General features: G+C 37.0%; 1 protein-coding gene across 1 annotated transcript in view; it reads left to right on the plus strand.

Annotated features, from left to right (window-relative positions):
* LOC145678800 (putative inorganic phosphate cotransporter) overlaps window positions 1–21,226 on the plus strand; it is a 151,487-nt gene that overhangs the window by 78,917 nt on the left and 51,344 nt on the right. The window contains exons 4-6 of the mRNA XM_081749317.1: window positions 3,885–3,972; window positions 7,139–7,359; window positions 17,651–17,800. Of these exons, the coding sequence (XP_081605443.1) occupies window positions 3,885–3,972; window positions 7,139–7,359; window positions 17,651–17,800 (459 nt within the window). The remainder of the gene's footprint in view (window positions 1–3,884; window positions 3,973–7,138; window positions 7,360–17,650; window positions 17,801–21,226) is intronic.

Here is a 21,226-nt window from a genome sequence, read left to right on the forward strand (position 1 = left end):
AATATTCTATATTTTATTCTATATTCTATTTAACTTATATATTAACGATAGAATAACATATAAATACTATTATATTTATTTGGAATATAATATTCAGGTTGTGAAACAATTATAACACAGTTCTTGATACACCTAAGGGAGTCTATAAAGATAAGCAGAAAGGTAAGAAATAGAATCGAATATTATATACAGGTTCGGCTAGCTAGTGCCATTTTAATCACTTTCGATGATGTTCCCCCCCCCCCAAATTTTACATGGTAGAGACGCCAGTGGTTTCAAAAATTATAGAAGTTATTTCCAGAACACTTTAAGGGAGTGCAAAAAAAAGTACATACACCCTCTATATTAATTTGGCAATAACTTGCGAATAAACCTCAGTGTTGTACAAAGAAACACTACGAACTTCGTTGCATTAGAGTGTAAGGAATTCTTACTTCTTCTATTAACAAAACCTCGAAGTTCAACTATGTGATTCTAAGTTATACTTTGGTAACTGCGTTTTCGTTGTTTAAAGCAAGTTCTATTGTGTAATTTTGAGATAAGACATCTTCGGAATTGCGATCAAGTTGGGCCATGTAATCTCCGATCGACTGTCTAAGCAGTGTCTTGAGTAACAAAATTCTTTTACATTGAGATCATTTTCGGATGTGCTGCAAAAATCCGGTGAGAGAGAAACTGATAATCTTTCAGCGCCATACTCTAACCACCTCCGGAGACGACTTGAATCCGCCCCTGATTGAGATGGTAGATAAAGATAACTCTCTCTGATGTCTAACCTGCCATTATTTAGCATGGTTTGGCAAATAAAAAAAAAATCCAGTATTTCTGCCATATTTTGAAAACTTTATTTAAAAGAAATATACCAGTATTACATTGGAGGCGATAGGGGAGCGATGGAAGCTTAAAGTGGGATGCCTGACAATTAAAGGTTCCTTGTCCTTCCAAGGAATTGAACTCAAGTGAAATTCAGGAAAAAATGAATTATGTATTAAAAAAGAAATACAAAATATATTTTCAGGACAAATGTTATTATAAAATTAATGCTACTTCTCAAACTGATTAGAGTGAACAGATGAATATTTGAATAACAAAATCACTTGCATAAGTTTCTCAAAGTATCAAGTGTGAAAAACAAAGGTTGTCTTTCATTGTTATCTCATTGCACAAAGATACCGGTGATGAAACAATTGTCAGAAAATCACGCGGCCGCTTCTTTAATCAATTCATGAAAAAGATGAGTGCCAATATTAGGTACCTAAGTTCATTATTAGCAAAAAAAAACAAAAAAAACCCTCTTGCAACCATATTTAGCACATTTTAATACTTAGACTTGAAGTAAAAGTACAGCTGTTTAAAGATGCCTTGCCTTTGTCTTCGAATTTCATATGTGGACAACAATATAGGGCTTTTCAGATAAAGGAGGGAGAGGGGCAGGTTTTGTTAAACAAGACCGTATATCTGATATGTTTGAACTATATGCAACTTGTGCTTACGGGCTAAACTCAGTCCTCTGAAGTTAATCGACAAATGATTATGCATTGCAGGCAGAAAGATAACACTAGGCTTCCAAGTTTTAAAATTATATTGTGTGGGAAAACAGACAGTAGAATTAATTATTTTTCTCCTGAGACCTAGAGTCTGAAAGAAATTTAGAATGAGTTTAAGGAGAATTTCTGTACTCATAAATAAAAATTGTCAGTTTATCATGTGTTGAAGCAATGATATGCTTATATTATCCATACGCTGATGTTTTATCGATACTTTTATTCCATATTTACCAAAAGGCTCGATTACGATAATAATTCTAAAAGAAAGATGCATTGCAATCAGATTTTACATGCCAATGCCGAAAGGCAAGTTATTCAATCCCATAACCCTTTAAAAAAATGAAGGAAAAATTTCTTCTTCACCTCCTTTTTCTCCCAAAGGGTTCATATTCATCGAAAAAATGAAATGAAATTCCTTTAGTTTAACGTCCCATTATTATACTCTTTATGCTAGAGAAGACAGATGGTTAATGAAAGTGAAAGATTGTAAAATTAATTTTTGAGCTCACTTGGATTTCAACCTAGAACCACGTACATCAAAGGCACATGCGCTAGCCAATAGACCAACGGAGAGGACTTCCACACTTCTCGAGTGGAAAGGTATCGGAATTCTTCCTTGGCTAAAACTCGAGGAAATAATTTACCAACCGATAAACTCACATTTAAAACAAGTACAAGCATCGCGAGCCTTAACTTTATTTAAACTTACAGTTACAAGGTATTGCGCAAGTCTCTAAGCAATAAACCCTAATTAATCTTTTAGTCATTGGCATTGTTATTCCTGTGTTTCACAGGTTGCTCCTGTCTTATAATGAAATCAAATAAAACGCAAATTTTATACAATCTGTCTAATACATGGTAGAAACTCAATTGCGTGCTATGTTGTTCTTAAATTGTTAATTTCCATGCATATGTCATTATCCACAATACATCTGCATTACTGCAGGAATAACCATTCCTGCATTCAATAACAACTATAATTTGTAGCGTTCTTATTAAGCGAAACAGATTAGGCTACTTATAACATGTATTAATAAACTGCAACTTTTACAAATCGTTGGATACACTGCAGAGTGACGCTCTCCTCTCCCCTGTCCCACCGCGCTTACCAAGAAACTGATGTAAACACAACAGCAGCGACCTCCTCGAAAAACCGCACTAATATCCTGGTCAAACAATACCTTCAAAATAGTATGTACCGATCCAATTGAATGGTTTCCGCTTGACTGTCGCTTTCTGCGGGTGGGGAAAATATTCACGACTTCACGTGAGTATCCTTTCTACATCTACACAGAAGAAAGTCTCTCGTGCTTCATTGTGTACGAGGAGAAAAACAAGGTTCGATACTTTTTGAACATGCCTCATATATGTCATTAAGTTATTCACTAAAATTTTTAAAAAGTTCGGCGTGAGCTTAGGGGAGGGTCTTAAGTTGAAGTAAAATACTATATTTAATCCTGGGCTTGAAAAGAAAATAGCATGTTAAGGAGTTTGGTTTCCCGTAAACGAGACCAAATGAAATTCCATCACGTGTATACACCGTAACACGTGACACTTCTATCTGTTTTGCAAGTACTTTTGTACAAACTACGAGGGGCAGTCAAAATGTTCCCGGAATTTCGTTGTAACTATTTATTACCACAAAATAGGCACACATTCACTTAATCGCCTTCAAAATAGGCTCCTTGAGAACACACATACTTGTTCCACCGCTTCTGTCATTGCTGGAAACAAAGCTGAAAGTCCTGTTTTGGTATGTTCTGAAGTTCAACTGATACGTTGGTTTGGATGTCTTCTACGGTGGCAAAACGGTTACCTTTGAGGCCCTTTTTAATCCTTGAAGAAGAGCCTGAAATCCACTGATGCTAAATCCGGTGAGTAGGGAGGCTGGTAGAGGAGGAGAATGTTCGTTTCTGCTAGCCGTTTTGCCACCGTAGAAGATATCCCAAACCAATATGATGGCTGAACTTCGGAACATACCAAAACAGGACTTTCAGTGTTATTTCCAGCAATGGTAGAAGCGATGGAACAAGTATGTGTGTTCTCAAGGAGCCTATTTTGAAGGCGATTAAGTGAATGTGTGCCTATATTGTGGTAATAAATAGTTACAAAGAAATTTCGGAAACTATTTTGAAGGCGATTAAGTGAATGTGTGCCTATATTGTGGTAATAAATAGTTTCAACGGAATTCCGGGAACTTCTTGACTGCCCCTCGAATTTATTTCATTATTGAAAGGCGTTCTGACTCCCCTTTTACCAATTTGCTAATTAACTATTTTCTGGTACTTACAATTGTTAGTTCATATGGCTGTAATTCAGTAATTCGTATTTTTGTAGGGACCTTTGTTTCCTTGCGTTAGTCTTCTAACGACAAAATGGATTCCAGTGCACGAAAGAGGGAAATTTTTATCTATAGGAGGCTTAGGTAAGTACAACAGTTCTGAGTTTTGTCTTGTTATTAAAATATGGCAAGTTAAGGTCACAATACCTCATGGTAAAGCAAGAATTTTCCTAAAGTGTACAAAACTGTAATTAAAAAAAAAATGCGTTTTCAAAATTTTTCCTCATCCCAGGAGAAAGAAGGTAGCAGGATATTTTATCACAGGTGAATCTCCTCCTCCAAAATATTATTTTTTGTTTATTTCGAACACTTTTTTTCCGTCCGATGGTTATTCTTCCAGATATTATGTAGTATCAAATTTAAAATGCTCACCTTATTTCTGTTCATAAATAATTCATCTATATCTTTGAAACGATTTATTCTTTTAAAAAAAAGTCTAAGAACCTTTGTCGTGGAGAATTTTGTAAACTACAATTTTGAATATAACTATTTTCTTCGAAAAATTTATAGTTTTTTAGATAATTGCAAATTAAACTTAAATTTTCCCCTTTCTCCCACTAAAAACAAAAACCATCAGTTCAAATCAACGATATTTTTTAGAATATGCTGAAAGCTTTAAAAAAAAATGGCCTCTAAAAAAATCGTCGGACTTTTTTACGAAGTTTTGCTCTGTTTGTTTAATTTTCCTAGCCTATCTTGGCAGTGTGTGAAATTATAATAGTCACAGGCTGTAGGATAGGAAGCTAATATTGATTAAAGAATACTTTTTGTTTGATTTTGTCCTTATATGGATAAACGTGATTAGTAAACAAAATCATAAAAAAAAAAATAAGATCAGACTCAAACACTGTATTCCAATAGCAGTGGCAGCTGCAGTGGCTCAGTGGTAGCATGGGATCCCTGGTTCGATCCCAGATCGCGCCAAGTGAACTTTGTTGCGGACAAACACCGTGTGCGTGGATTTTCTCGGGATTCTCCCGTTTCCTCCCGCTTTCTTCATTCCACCATTTCATTCATTTCTTATTATCACCGTCTCATTTAGCATAGCCGGCATAACCGTGGGACGTAAAAAACTCAAAGATTTCATTTCATACCATTTCCAATAGCAGGGGCGTACGCAGAACTTCAAGAGGGCTTCAAGCACCTAATCTCTTTTTTTTTTTTTTTTCAGGAGACTTGAGATTTTTGTATGCATATCTTAGTGTGATTATATATTTTTTCCGTAATAGTATTGGAGCAGGACGTTAAAACCTGAAAATTCCCTCTTTGCGTACGCAATTGTGCAATAATATATTAATAAATTCGCAACTCTTTGCATCCAGTTAGGCAAACAAAAGTAACAAATTGAATATAAATACGTGGGTGATTCACGAAGTAATGCCTCCAAGCCCACGACTTGGCCAATAGCACAGCATACATTCTGAACTATTTATCATCAACGCACTGATGTTTAAGCTATAGAATGTCACTTGTTTCACCTTCCTATCTGTTCTTGTTCAAGAGTAATGGAGCAATCCGTGGCATCCAGTGATGACGTGCGGTTGAAACAGCGGGCTGTCATTGAATTTCTGACTGTGAAAGGTTGTGCGCCCAGGAACATTCATCATCGGCGACGAGTCGTGGATACCCATTACGACCGGGAACCGAAGCGTCAGTCGATGGAGTACCGCCACACGTACTCTCCTCCGCCAAAAAAGAAATCAATGTTGTCCCACTGCTGGCAAAGTATTGACATTCCTCCTCATCCTGCCTATAGTCTCGATCTTGCGCCCTGCGACTTTTGACTCTTCCCCAAACTTAAGGATCATCTTAAGAATCTTCATCCCGGCGAAATTAAAATACCGCTAATTTTGCAGTAATTATGTGATATCTTCAAATAGATAAAAGATAATTGAAATATGGAACAAGAGCGCCCTAGACAATATTATTTTGCATGAGGTACCGTTATTACAAGTCACCTAGTGGCTTTCCGTTTTCAGCTGTTTAGAAACGCGAAAATAAATGCCGATTTTCAAAATGGCTCGAAATCGAAAGCAGATAAGTGAGTCCTGATAACGGTTTTTTATGTAAAATAATATTGTCTAGGGCGCTCTTGTTCCACATTTCGATTATCTGTTATCTATTTGAAGATATCACATAATTACTGTAAAATTAGCGGTATTTTAATTTCGCCGGGATGAAGACTCTTAACGGCCAACACTAAAGTTGTGACACGGAGGTGAGAAGCAACAGTTCGGCAATAGTGTTACCAGCAGCCACCATAATTCTTCGTCGACGCCATCAAAAACCTTGTTTCGCGTTGGTGCAAGTGTGTTGCCCGTAATGGGAACTATGTTGAAAGATTATGCCACAATTTGTAACTGACACTGCAAGCTTTTCACTGATACTTGTATCGGTGCTATCTATCAAACACAAATAAAGGTATCATCTTGGAAGCACTACTTTCTGAATCACCCTCGTAATTTCGGTTATTTTACTAATTTTAAAGTGTTGATGTCTTTTAAGGGGTTAGACTACTAAATATTTTTCAAAAGCTAACATTTTTTTTTCTTTTACCCGTTTTTCGTAAGTGAAAAGATATAATTAATATTGGTATTTAGATTTCTAATAACTTACAAAAATTAGTACAAAATAAATAAGTTATTACAAAAATAAATACAGATGTTATTTAAAAAGTTGTTAACCAGGAACAAAGACAACATGATAAGTCACCAATTACCGTTGAGTTCATTTTTCTAGTCGCTGCGTTAACATAGATTTTTGGGTAATTCAAATTCTAGTCACACTGTAATTTCTATGGATGGCAACACTGAAAATTCTTCCGATTCATATTTTTGGGTGTAGAATAACTTTATCTATCTATAATTGAGGTAAGTTACATTTCATTATCTCTTTTCACTTACGAAAAACGGGCAAACGAAAAATTGTTAGCTTTTGAAAGATACGTAGGCTTAGTAGTCTGCCCCCTTAATTTTTTAAAAATATTTTTGTTTCATTGTTTTATTATGAACATTCTCAATTTGCTGTAAGTATTAGAAACAATGTTTTATTAACAAACAACAGAGGAATTCCATTTGGGCAGGGACCAGTAAATCAGTTGTGGATCGAGTCCCCATTCCTTTCTCTATGGCTACACCCTTGAATAATCAGTAGAGTGATTTAATTATTGTTAATTACCATGGTGATAATTGTGTAGTCTTTCTACAACATGGAGCTTGCTTTTTAATTATTTTATTAATATTGTTTCCAGGTGGTATGTTGGGGACTGTGATGGCCTTACCTCTGTGCGGAGTAATTCTTTACTCCACGGGTTGGGAATCAGTATTCTATTTCAGTGGATTGGTTGGTCTCTTGTGGTGTGTATGTTGGTATTTCCTCATGTACGAAACTCCTGAAGAGCATCCGAGATGTCAGCCTGAAGAGAAAGAGCTTATGAGGATGGAATTGTGTGCATCTGCCAAGTATACAAAGGTAAATAATATCGATTTGTTTTGTAAAAATAGGTGAATGTCGTCTTAAATCAAAATTTGGAGATTATAGGCCGTGATGTCTTTTTAGTACGGTACTGTAAAACTATGGATCGCGCAAAGTAAACGGTAATGAAACAGAGTATATTAAACAATAGTACTATACGTCTTCAGTTCAAATTTGATTTAAGCGTTTGCTCAGAATTAACTGTTGTTATTTGAGTTGAGTAACAAATACGGTGGTAAGTTATTATGGTATCAACACTTGTGAGGGTACATTTCAGTGTTCTTTTCCGAATAGTAAGAAGATAGTTCTCTCAGTACACCAGATGAATGTCAGACATGGGCGCCTGAAGAAAATTTGTTAGGGGGTTCATCTCCCTGGTTACTATATTGCGTTTGGTATTTTTTTTACTTGTATTAAGAAAATCTTAAGAAATTTAGTACATTTTCGTGAGCCAAGGGGGAGACCGGGCCTCATCCTGCCCTCACCTTCGGGCGTCAATGATATCAGATATTAAATAAAAAGATATATCAGCGTTTCCCAACCGGTGTGCCGTGAATGGGCCGCTGGTGTGCCGCGAGGAATCGAAACAAAATTATTAATTTTTAGAGGAATCAAATTGTAAAAGGTAGGGAAAATATATATATATATTTGCATTTCACGTTACTATGGACCTCTACTATAAATCTACAATTTTAAGTTTCATACCGTGTTACTGTTCTGTACATTTCTAATGTTGAAAAAAGTATTTGTTGTCATTGTTATAACCATTATTACTTCTTTATTGTTGCAGACCATTTCGAAACTTGAAAATTTAAAATATAATTCAATCCTTTCGACAAATTACCTACATTTGTGTTTTAAAAGTAAATGAGATTTGTTTGTTCATTCGTTCGTTATTTAGTGATCTTCCTTCTTAGTAAAAGGTTGGATACAGTTTTTAAAAAGAAAGCGTATTTTTAAAAACTTGAGTCCAATATTTCTTTGCAATTGTTTTCTATTTTTAAATTAGAATGAAAAATAACCATAATGATTTACCGCGGGGAAAAAACAGTGTTCGAGCTCTCTTGTCTGTGAGAAGGAGATCAATAATCACAGAAAAATGCCACTGTGTTTTATGTTTACAAATAATATCCATAAATGTGCCGCGAGAATTCAAGTCACACCCGTAGTGTGCCGCAAGTTGAAAAAGGTTGGGAAACGCTGAGATATATTATTACGATTATAGAATACAAACATGTAATTCATTTGCAAGAGTTTTCCTTTATACCTATATTTTATTCCTTCCTCATTTTCTTTCCTTTAGTGTGTAAAAGAGAAACATCTCACTGTGGCTCAGCGATGCACATTCCCCCCCCCCCCCCCGAAGTGCTTGGGTGCAATCCTCTCACGTTTAAGGCTTCCCTCCCTAAAGAAGCAGCAAAGAAGGTTCACCTGAGAAAAAAGATAATAAGTTTCTACACTGACTTGCATGTCAAATACATAGAAGTGTCCTTCACTTGGTAGCCTGTGGTACTTTCTTTTTAAACAGAATCACTCCATATCTGCTTAACGTCTCTCGCCGTCACAATTATCCTGTAAATCATTCTTTGCTAATGACAAATAATTATTTTAAAATAAATTATTCATACTAATTTCTGCTTTACAGTACTGTTCTTAAAACCATCATCATTCATATACTTAATACTTGATTGTGCTATTTTTAATGCTTTCCTTCCGCACTCAAAAGCTCAGAAGCACAACATGCGCCAAAAAAACCTCCCTGCCCTGTGGGTTCCTGTGCTGGGGCTAGATTACATGAATAGTGAATGTCTATAACCAGGAGCGGATCCAGGGGGGCTATCGGGGCGATCCCCCCCAGAAGAGGAAACTTATTTATTTTATATATAAATAAACCCATCCTAGAGTTTGGAGCTCTTAAAAGTAGCTCTAACAACGAGACTTACGGAAGTGTCATTCACCGATTTGAATGAAACTTTGCATAGGGAGGAAAAGGTTTAAATATGGGCTACCACTTTTATTTTCGTTCTCATTTTCAAACAATGTATATAACTGAAAGTTTCAATGTTCAATAATATATTTCAAAGATTACTCTTTACTACAAATATTATAAAGTAAATAAAAAGTACATATTTCTTTGAAAAAAATAATTTTTTTAGGAGCTCCAAAATTTAAGTTTTTAAAAACTGGTCTAAATATGGGCCCCAGTTTTAAAAAATCGAAAATAAATACATAGATCTTAAAAGAATACAAATCAAACAGTAAGATTAATCCAAATGCAAATGAACGTTCTACTTGCAAAAATCACAAATGTATATGTCAGCATCTGCACCCCCACATTCAGTGTGTGCCCACATCAAACACATTTGGCACATAACCCACGATTCGTTAGGACGGTCCTCTGAAAATTTCATATCACACAACATGCAGTTTGCATCGTTCTCTTCTGGAATTCTCTGTCATATCGGGAGTTCAATATCACTTTCCCCGCTGTCAATTAATTTAATACCAAAACAATCTTCATCTTCTGAATCAATACACTCCTGGTTTTTATCTTTCTTCTTTCCCACTTCTGATTTTTTTCTACCCTTCTCCGTTTCGATCCATTTTCCCCCTCTGCTTTCCTGGAACAACCTTGTTTTCTCAAATTTTCAATGCCCTCTTTTATGTTTTCCTTAGCGTTTTCAAAATCCAAATGCCTTTTTTCCTGTTTTCTTTTCGTTGCTGACTTTGCCATCGAGGCGGACAAAGCGCCGTTATATGGAGAACCTGTTATGCTGGAGGCGCCTGCAGCCTTCGGATCTCGATTACTAACCTTCTTCTTAATTGCAGGAAGTGGTGAAATGTCGAAAGGTGTCACAAGACCCTAGCCCATATTTAGACCAGTCATTGTAGCCCATATTTAAAGAAAGACGCCAATTTGCTTTGAAATGTTTTGATGACGTATCCTTATAAATACTTACGATTTAAACATGCAAATTATAAACGCTATGTAGTAGGAATATAGTTCATATGAGGCAGTTGGTTTAAAGCATGTGTGGAAACAAGAAACGTGAAGTATATACATACCTACAAAACTTTTAGCACGACGAAATTGTCTTCTGCACACTAAACAGCCAACAAACACAAGTACACATGCTCCGATCTCGCTCCCAACTGGTGCCTCGTCTTTTGTGTATACAAGTAACGAGCTCTTACAGTTTCCGCCTCAGTGCAGCACTGTGGAGCACAGATATTGCTGGTAGCCCATTTTTAAACCCTAGCCCATATTTAAACCTTTTCCTCTACTTGTAGAACATCGAAAAATAATCGAGACGTATTTTTTTTTTCGGCAATGGTGCGGGTTTAAGGTTAGAAACCATCCTTTGAACGGTGTGGGGAGGGGGCTCTCCAAGCATAATCATTTAATGTAGAAGAAAACTTACTGCCAGGGGGATAGGACAGCTAATGCAGAATCTGACGTCAAAATTATAAAATTGAAAATGGCGGATCTAATATGGCGATTACAATTAAATAAGTCTGCTAGTTTGAAATACTCTGTAGTTAGGCAAGAACAATCATAGTTGGCAGTGGTTTCTGCGAGAAGGTTGCAGACCGATTTGAAACCCCATTCTGTACGTACTTTAACTGGATGCTTGATTAAAGTGCGTCTCTGCATCTCTCACTATTCAGGGTGCTTATTGAAAGTGAATCCCTTCGCCTCTCACTAGTCGGGTTGTTTATTTAATGTGAGTCCCCTTAAAGAGGTTGATTTGGACCATAGTGAGAGGCGAGGGACTTTCTTTCAATAAGCACCTCGAATAGTGGAAGGAGAGAGGTCTCACTATAAATAAGCACTCCTAATAGTGAGAGATGCGGAGACGCGCTTTAATCAAGCATCCAGTTAAAGTACTTACAGAATAGGGTTTCAAATCGGTCTGCAATCTTCTCGCTGTAACCCTTGTCAACTATGACTGTTCTTACGTAACTACAAAGCATTTCAAATCAGCAGTCTTATTTAATTGTAATCGCCATATTAGATCCGCCATTTTGAATTTTACAACTTGACGTCAGATTTTGCATCAGCTGTCCTATCCCCCTGGCAGTACGTTTTCTTCTACATTAAATTATTTTTTTTCTGTCTATGTTTGGAGACCACACCTTTCAAAGGGTGGTTTCTACCCTTAAACCCGCACCATTGCTGAAATAGAAAAATACGTATTGATTATTTTTCGATGTTCTACAAGTATGCAAAGTTTCATTCAAATCGGTGAGTGACACTTCTGTAAGTCTCCTTGTAAGTAGCAGTATTACTACCCACGCTCCCCCCCCCCCCCGCGACCGAGAAGTCCGTCCTTTATCCGCCCCTGTCTATAACATATTTATTGTTTCTATATCGCTTGTTTATTCGCTGCTCTGATTTAGGCTCCAGCATTCTTGTAACAACATGCCAAATAATAGATCCTCCTCCAGAAAATCTTTCGGTTTAATGTCCCACGGTTATGCCCTTTAGGCCAAGGAAGACAGATAATTAAGGCAAAAGAATGATGATAGAAGAATTAATGTAATGAAAATGTGGGAGGAAATGGGAGCACCCAGAGAAAACTCAAGGACACGATGTTGTCCACCACAAACTTACTTTGTCTGGGAATTAAGCCACGGACCCCAAGCACCAAGGATAACACTCCGCAACTGAGGCATTGTGATCTTCCTCTTTCAGAAAGATATTGCTACGCATCAAAGTAAAAAAAAAAAAAAAAAAAATCGTTGATATATCAGCATCTTCAAAAGATACTGAGATTTTTGTCTAGTGCTGTCACCAGGTTCCAGGGGCGGATCTATGGGGGAACAATCGCCCCCCAGAAAAGGAAACTTTCTTATTTTTTATATATAAATAAAACCCATCCCAGAGTTTGGAGCTCTTAAAAGTAGCTCTAAGTAGCAGTACAACCCACCGCTCCCCCCCCCCAGAAGTCCGTCCTGGATCCGTCCCTGCCAGGTTCGCACCCACGGGTGGGGTCCACCGGGCCCGGACCTCCCCAAAGCATCCTGAGTCAACAGACATTTGTACCTTTCTTAATAAAACTATAATTGTTTAACAGAGAGATGTACCATGAACATATGATCCTACACTTCATCTACATTCTTTCTGAAAATATAAGTGGAAGTATTTTTACAATTACTTATTGTCTTTTCAGGTGCAGAATAATACCCGTTCAATACTGTTAGACATAGTGGCGTAGTATTGGATCCCCCCGCCCCCAAAGCTTGGATCCTTTCCAACAAAATATTTCTGGGTGCTCGCCTGGCTGTCACAAGGACGTGGTAGCGAGTTCGCGAAATATACTTCAGCCTTGTGTATTTCAAATATTTTGACGTAATTTTGTCTGTTATTAGGCGTAAAAGTAACACTTCATATAACAATAACAGTACTCTGGTAAAACACTCTTACTGAGACTTACAAACTTTGAATGCCCTAATCTTTTGTCTAGTAGTTAATGCGCGCGCCTTTGATCCGTACATGGTTCGACTTCCGGTGGAAGACTATTGAAAATTGAATGCATTTATAATTGTTCGAATTCATGTAGGTTCTGTCTACTGTGAATTCACCTTAAACTGTAGGTTCACGTTTCATATAGCCTCGATGCAGGGCCGGTCCTACACAATTTCTCGCTCCGTGCAATGGCATCATTTGTTCCCACCCTTTCTTCACATAGAACAAATCTTAAAAGCCACGAGGGGAGAGTGCATTCGCACTCAGAAAGGCCTAAACACTACAAATACATTCTTGTTGTATCTGTTTTTTCTTTAAATATTAATCTGTTAAGCTAGTGAAAGATAAGGCAAACACATCTGCAGAGGAAAGATGATAATCCTTTTTATATAATTCAATATCGAGCTCTTTTATCTTTATTTCTTGATTTTCCTTAAACATCTGTTATTTAAAAAAAAAACTGTTTCCACTTTCAATGATAAGAAACTTGTTTGCGACAAAGACAAGACTAATTTTCATATCAAAACTGCGCTAACTAACTAAAATGGAACAGATTGAGTTCTTGTGTTTGACAACAGACAAGCAATTCATTGTGGGATTTGTTTGACCATTTGCTTTAGCACTGTCCATGTGACCTTAAATTAATGCGATCTAAACATGATTTATGAATGTAGTATTCAAATAGAACGTCAGTTTATTACATTTAACTACCATAACCATTAAGTTTGTTTCCAACAAGAAATGTTTATTTTAAATAATATAGTTATGACAGATTTAGCCGCCCCTCGAAATTTACCTCCCGATGCAAATGCATGTGTTGCACATATGGTAGCGCCTGCTCTGCCTCGATGATGAATAGGGATGGGGCTACACTTCAACAAAATAAGAACAACAAACAACTTTGAAAGACATCACATCCGTACGATTTCCACGTATCATAAGTGACTAACATAAAAGTTACTCAGTTCAGAGTTCAATATAAACAAGCAAATCATAAATAATAATAAAAAGAAACAGACTCACGCGAAGTTTCACGTGAATTCAACTCACTTATTTCATTAAAAATAAAACATTATTGTTAGCTTGATATGATTCGAATTCACAATTTATCTCCGACAAAATATAAAAACTAAATCTTACTCCGCTAGTACCTACACTAATTTATTCAACTGTATGTACGTTAATAGTTGTAAAATGCATTAATAGATTTGTTTGTTTAATCTACATTAATCGTTTCTTGAGGATATTCACTTTACTTCTATCTCTGTTTATGGAGATAGGGCTTGATTTCCTGCAGGGAAGTTCGTATTCGTGAAATATTCATGTTTTATGAAGGATCAAATGTCAAACGCGTTTCAACAGATCTCTTGGAACACAAGACTGCTATCTGAGATCAATAGTCTAACCTTAGGCTCTCAAAGATTAATATTTAACGTCATGACGTTATTATGCATTTGTGTAATTAAGTACGTGACTACGTGAATAAATCTTTCTCGCTGGTTCTAGTGGCTAACACGTGTTTCTTTGGTGCAGGAAGTCCTGGACTCGATTCCGGTGGGGGAACAGTACAGTGTTCCAGATCTCCCTTTTAATTGTAGGTCTCATCAAAGACATAAATACGAAGTAAGCAATTAATAGTAGCGCACCGACAAAGGGAACTGAGCATATGCACCTTTGGCGTGGGAGAGCCGTGTTCGATTCCCGGTGGGAGCTCATGTGGTTCGGATCCCACGTTAAGCTGTAGGTCCACGTCTGATATAGCCTCGCTGCTGAAAGGGATGCTAAACTAAAACTCAAATGAAATTGACAAAGGGAACCAAGAGGTTCGAACCTTTACAGGCTAATAAAGGAAGCAATGTTAGTTTAAGAATCCAATAAATACTATAGTACGACTTAGGTGATAACAATTAAAACATTTTTGATTTTTATTTTGCGTTTTTCCCTCATGACGTTATTTTATGTTAGAGTCAACTCTTGCGACTTAAAAAAATGAAATGAAATCTTTTAGTTTTACGTCCCACGGTATGCCGGTTAGGCTAAAGGAGACGGTGATTATGAGAAATGAATGAAATGGTGGAATGAAGAAAGGGGAAGGAAACGGGAGAACACCGAGAAAACTCACGAGCACGATGTTTGTCCACCACAAAGTCCACACGGCGCGAGCTGAGATCGAACCAAGAACCCCAAGCATCGGAGGTGAACTCTCTACCACTGAGCCACCGCGCCCCCCTGTTGCGACTTAAATCTCATGCAATCCCGTATAACTAATTAGAGTCCTGGAGTTTCGTACAGATACGTAAAGTTGATAATACAATATTGTCACATAATGTTTTTTCTGTAGCTTATCATTTTATTAAAATTCAATTAAGTCATTAATTGTTATCTGCTAACTATACATGACCTTCCAATAATGCAGGGGCCGCGGTGGCTCAGTGGTAGAGCGTTCACCTCCTGGCGCATGGAATCCTTGGTTATATCACAGCTCGCACCAAGTGAGCTTTCTGGTGTACAAACACCATGTGCGTGGACTCTCCCGTTTCCTCCCACTTTCTTCATTCCACCATTTCATTCATTTCTCATCATTACCGTATCTTTTAGCCTTTCATCTTTTTTTCAATAATACAAGCAAAAATGTTCTTGAGTTGGCATGTACAGTATAATCTCCAGGAGATCTTGGTGATATGGTTTTGTTTCATGTTGTTAAATTAAAATGGACTTATAACTGAATTGAATGTGAAAGTGTCTTATAGCAAAAAGTAGAAAATAGCAAGTGTAGAAACAAGCTTTTATAAAGCTTGCACCAAAAAAGATATAATTCTAGGGTTAGATAAAGAAATTAGACTAAAACTAAAAGCGTTATGACTCAGACTAAAAGCATTGGAAATAAGAATAAAAGCATTGTGAATGTAAATAAAAGCATTGTGAATGTAAATAAAAGCATTGTGAATGTAAATAAAAGCATTGTAAAGGTAAATAAAAATATTGAGACTAAGAATAAAAGCATTGGGACTTAAGATTAAAATCATAAGAACTAAGACTAAAAGCATTGAGTCTAAGATTAAAATCAGTAGAACTGAGACTAAAAGCATTGGAACTAAGAATAAAAACATTGGAACTAAGAATAAAAGCATTGGAACTAAGACTATAAGCATAGGGACTAACAATAAAAGCATTGGGACTAAGGATAAAAGACTTGGGAATAAGAATAAAAGCATTGGAATTAAGACTAAAAGCATTGGGGCTTAGACTAAAATCATAAGGCGCTCTTCCTAAGGTTAAAGGTTAAAGCTTTTCTGGAAATCAAAGAAGTAACTCGCTAAATCGCACTCAATGAATTTCGTCTTAGTCTCATTTCTTCATTTTTATCCTCATCAAAAGTTATTTTCTCTTTTTAATGCAATTTATAAATCATTGCTTTGAACAGTTTTCATTTATTTATTTTAATAGTACTATTAATTGTCTGCGTTTGTAATTTCTTGCGCCTTACTGTAAATTAAGAAACAAAAATGTGTGTGAGGCTATAATGCAGTATTTTATTAACAGCTATGTGATACTCTATACAAGGTGTTTCAAAACAACACCAACAACATTTGGGAGGTGATTTCCGACACCAAGATAAAACAAAAAGTATAGACCAACCTGAGTGCACAAATGCTTCCTTTCGGAGTTATAGGCTGCCGAAAACGTGAAAAAATGAACTTTAAATATCCGTAGCCCCAAAACTAAGGGGCCTACCATGGTCGGGTAAAGACTTCACTTAGGAACTAGTACGTAATCTATCCAAGAATCCAAGTTTCAGAATCCTGAGGTACTTCCAAAATAATTTTTATAGAAGCAGTTGGTGAATACTTCAAATTATATGCCCGAAGCCAAACTCCCTCTATAAAAATTGAAACGGAAGTACCACAGGATTCTGAAATATGGATATTTGGATAGCGCACATATTAGTTCCTAAGTAGTCCCATATTAGTGTTGACCCGACGCAGGTTGGTCTATACTTTTTGTCTTATCTTGGTGTCAGGAATCACCTCCCAAACGTCGTCGGTTTCATTTTGAAACACCCTGTAAAACTTCCTCACTTACACCTAAAATGGTTCCTTCTTGCCAATAAGCCTGGAGGGGCCTGTGTATTGTCGACTCGCTCAAAACCTTACTACTTTCTTTGAAAGAAGCGCCCTCCTATTCGGTGAGTTTTCTTTTTTCCTGTATTGAAATTCCATCGACACAGTTCCTTTTTATACCGAATATTGGCCTGCATTGGTATGTTGGACCTTTTAGCACAGAGGGTATATGACGTGTGAACCTACAGCTTAATGTGCGAACCTGTAGCTTTTTAACCGTCATTAGACATTATCCGCCTTATGCAGAGTCGTTTTAACGTATGATTAGCGTCATACTAAATGCCTGATTACTGCAGAAAACATATGTTAGTCGAACTCTTTAGTTTAGACGCAGCTGAACGACTCTGCATAAGGCCCTTTATTTCGAGTATGGTAGAAATTTGTTTACTGTGTGGATATGTGGATACTTAAAGACCAAGCATGATCGCATTCAATGGGATGGTTTTCTTGATTCTGAAATTTAATGGGAACCGATGCTATTTGTCCTCATGAAGCACATATTAACACATTTCAAGATCGGAACAGGTCTTCTACATAAGCTACATCTACCTAGATAGTTAAGGTAGGAAACACAGGTTTTGTCCATTTACGGAGCTACCACACTTTTAAATTATTACCCTATATTTCCATATTTCGCCTAGATTTCTTATTATGAAATAAAACATTAATAGGATGTTTTGCCTATTTTTCATTTCAGAATCCAAGTGTTCCTTGGGGTAAAGTGTTTTCATCAATCCAAGTATGGGCAGTCATGATAGCGTGCATTGGAAGTGACTGGGGATTATATACGTTGCTAACGTTAGGACCAAAATATATGGATAGTATATTAGGATACAGTATTAATGAGGTAAGTGGAAAAAGATCTCGAAGAACCACACACATAATACTATGGTTTATATTTTTTGTCGTGTTTCCATATAGATGATGATCTGTCCGTTTTAAGTGAGTTACAAAAGTAAGAACCAATTGATTATGTAAAATCAATCGTATATACTAGGAGTGATCAATAAGGTTTTGCCCCCGCATAGAGAGAGTGTGGCTAAAAATTTCAAACAACATGTTATTAGTCTTTTTTTACCTATAGTCACCGTGTAAAGAAACGCACTTCTCTAAACAGTTTTTCAAATACCACAGTTATTCTTTGTAGAACATTAATTAGAAAGTGAGTGCTCGACAGTGGAAATGATCTCAGGCAAAGAAAAATGACTTGATTTCAATGACTGTTCATTTATGAAAACAGAAATAATCCTGACAACGCTAAGTCATGCATATGGTAATTAAGATTTTGTACAACCGATTGTTTTCTGAACATTGTGGGCGGTAGCATTGTTATCTAACAAACTGATACGTTAGCTGAATATGCCATGGTAATTTACTTTCAGAGCATTACAAAGATTTTGCAGCAGATCTCTGTAAATTTCCCAGTCACGGTACGACCTAAGTTATGCAATCAGTGAGGATTACGCCAAGAAAACTGTAAGACATAACTTTCTTGGTAGAAGGCTGAATACGGACCTTTAGGAGAGGGGTTATTGGGGAAACGTTCCACTGTTTATTTATAACTTTGGTGTCTGGTCATGGTGATATATACCCAACCATGGTTACAAGACGATCGCAAAAATCGTGCCAATTGGGTACATAGAAATATAAATTCATAAAAAGATATTGCGAACACAATGGAGGGCACTACCAACGATTGATGGTACGTAAATCATTCCTATCAACTAACAAATATGGTTTAAATGTTGTTATACCACACCCTTCTCGAACCTCTCGTCATGCGGAAGGATTTTGAATACTGCAGACGAAATTAAGAAAAAAATCAATTCGTCAATTTTGTACATAAGTTAGAAAAAGAGACTTTTTTTACAAAAAGAATTTTTGTTTAGACGAGACGCGAATTTTTTCCCCAAAGAATCAAGATGAAACTTCGGCAAAATATAAGAGACGACACGATTTCATTTCGTGGACAATACTACGTGGAAGTGCTGTTTCGTCTTGGAAAGTATATCTATTTCTATTGGAAGAGCTCTTTGTTGTCTCCTATTTTGTCACGAAGATTTGTTCCGTCTCGTCTCGTCTCGTCTCGTGAGTACTACTATTCTGAGACAGTTGATGAGATAAGGAAGCCTGTAAAATGGGTAACGTGGTCATTTAATCTCATTATCTCTATGGACTTCATATTAATACTCCCCATAAAGTGGATTTGAACAAGAGGGTCAGTAGAGTGAGTACACAGTCACCTTATCTCAGCTCCATTGACATTACCATTAACGTTGATCATATGGTAAAATTGGGAAAGATCTTTTGGAATGATTAAAATAATCACTTTAGACCTTGATTATACGAACGCTCTAAACGCTGCACTAACAACGCAATTGGGGCAACGTCTATACCATGGCTCGACTATGTGAACTGTTTCAACGCGAAGCTAAGAGCGCTAATCGAGCGTTGAGCGTACTCAGCGCGTCTGGACGAGTTTCAACGCGTTTCTCAGAGTGTTATCGGGGTCTTCATATTTCTATCCTTCTTAAAGAGCCTTTCACCAACCGATCCCAATAATTCATCAAAGAATATTGCTGATATCCGATAGTATTGAAAGAATTGATCTTTGAACTTCTGGTGCTCCGCAAACACTCAATGAAACTGACCAGTTGAAGCCCATTGCGAACAAAAGAATGAGTCCCTTGTTTTCGAATTTTCCGGTCAGTTTCATTTTCTAACTAGTCGGTTAGTAGGACAAGGGCGCCCATACATCCCATTTGGACCGTGTCCAGATCAATGACTGAGAAAGGGAAATTAATTTTGTCGCAAAAATTCGAAGGCAATGCGCGAAAATCGCGCCATATAGTCTGGTTACGGTGCTAGCGTCGCGTTACCAGCGCTACGTATTTATAGTTGAACAAAATAACGCCCACTTTTCCGCGTTGCTAACGCTGCGTTTACAGTATCAGAATAGTCCAGATTTATTTACTCATTGTTAACGCTTCTTAGACGGTGGAGTGGGAAAAGAGAGCCCGTGTGATGCATGTAATCGTTAGGCTAGTTTTAGACGGAAGCATTTATCGTAGTATTTCTCGTAGCAGATGTGCTGCCAAAAATCTCGTATAATATTCTATGGTATCAAAAGTATATTGTGCTTTTACACGTTAGCATTCTGATAAGCATCTTGTCATGACGTAGCAAACAAATCACTGGAGAAGAGCGCAATTATGGCTCCGAAACTAAAGCGAGAGGTAGCTAAATCTATAGTGGTTTTAACAACAGTTCTCGCCGGTTATATTAAAAAATGAAAACCACAAAGAAGTATGTGGGCAAAGAGCATCCCTACTCCAACTCATTTTTCTTTACTACAATTCAATTTCCCACACAAAACAAAGAGCATGGATATTTGGCACAAAATCTTTGGCTTCCTTTTAACACACCACGGCGCTGCAATCGGACAAGAAATGCTGGGGAAAATGCTACGTGCAGGTTCTATCGACAAGAAATGCCATAGGATATGTCATGGCATGGGAAATTACACGGTAGGATATCGATGATACGATTTTTGCTACGAGAAATGCTTCCGTCTAAAACTAGCCTTACCGTCTCTGAACTCCATAGATGTTAACATAAACTTTTTCCATTTTTGTGTAATTGGGGATACAAAGGTGCAAAAAAAAACAGTTCGGTAACTAGGGGAACAAATGGGGCTTGTGCCTCGGGCGCCAGATTGGGAGGGCGCAAAATTTTGCAAATATTTGGGGAAGCGTTTTGGTTTGGTTGGTCTTAAGGCGAGTTTTTGCCCCAGGCGACAGCAAGCGTAGTTACGTCGCTGGTGCAAAATAATCTGAGGGAGTGGAGAAAAGGAATTAAAGACGACTCCATATAAATATGTAAAAAGACGGGGACAAAGAAGAAGATTTTGTGTAATTTGAGAATAGATCCGATGATACTTGTAGCCCTTCCTAATATATATATAGACATTTGACCTTAACCCCATAGACAACAGCATTAATTTTCCCCAAATGATAGACTAAGAAAACAGGGCTTAGGTAAGAGTACCGGAATCACCTGCCCTGAACTTCATGATCTTTGATATACGAAGAATATCGATATTTGAGGTGAAATGTTAAAATCTGTGATCTTGATCATTTTCTCTAGATGGCAACCTCTACTCAGTTGATTAAAATCCTCACATGTTCATTTTTTAAAAGAATGTTTTGGTACATTTGGTGATAAAATCTTAAGTCAAGATTCCCTCTGAGGTAATATGCTCTTCTTCAGTTCT

This window comes from Thermobia domestica, chromosome 2, assembly GCF_964235325.1.
Source record: "Thermobia domestica chromosome 2, izTheDome1.hap1.1, whole genome shotgun sequence".
Taxonomy (NCBI): Eukaryota; Metazoa; Arthropoda; class Insecta; order Zygentoma; family Lepismatidae; genus Thermobia; species Thermobia domestica.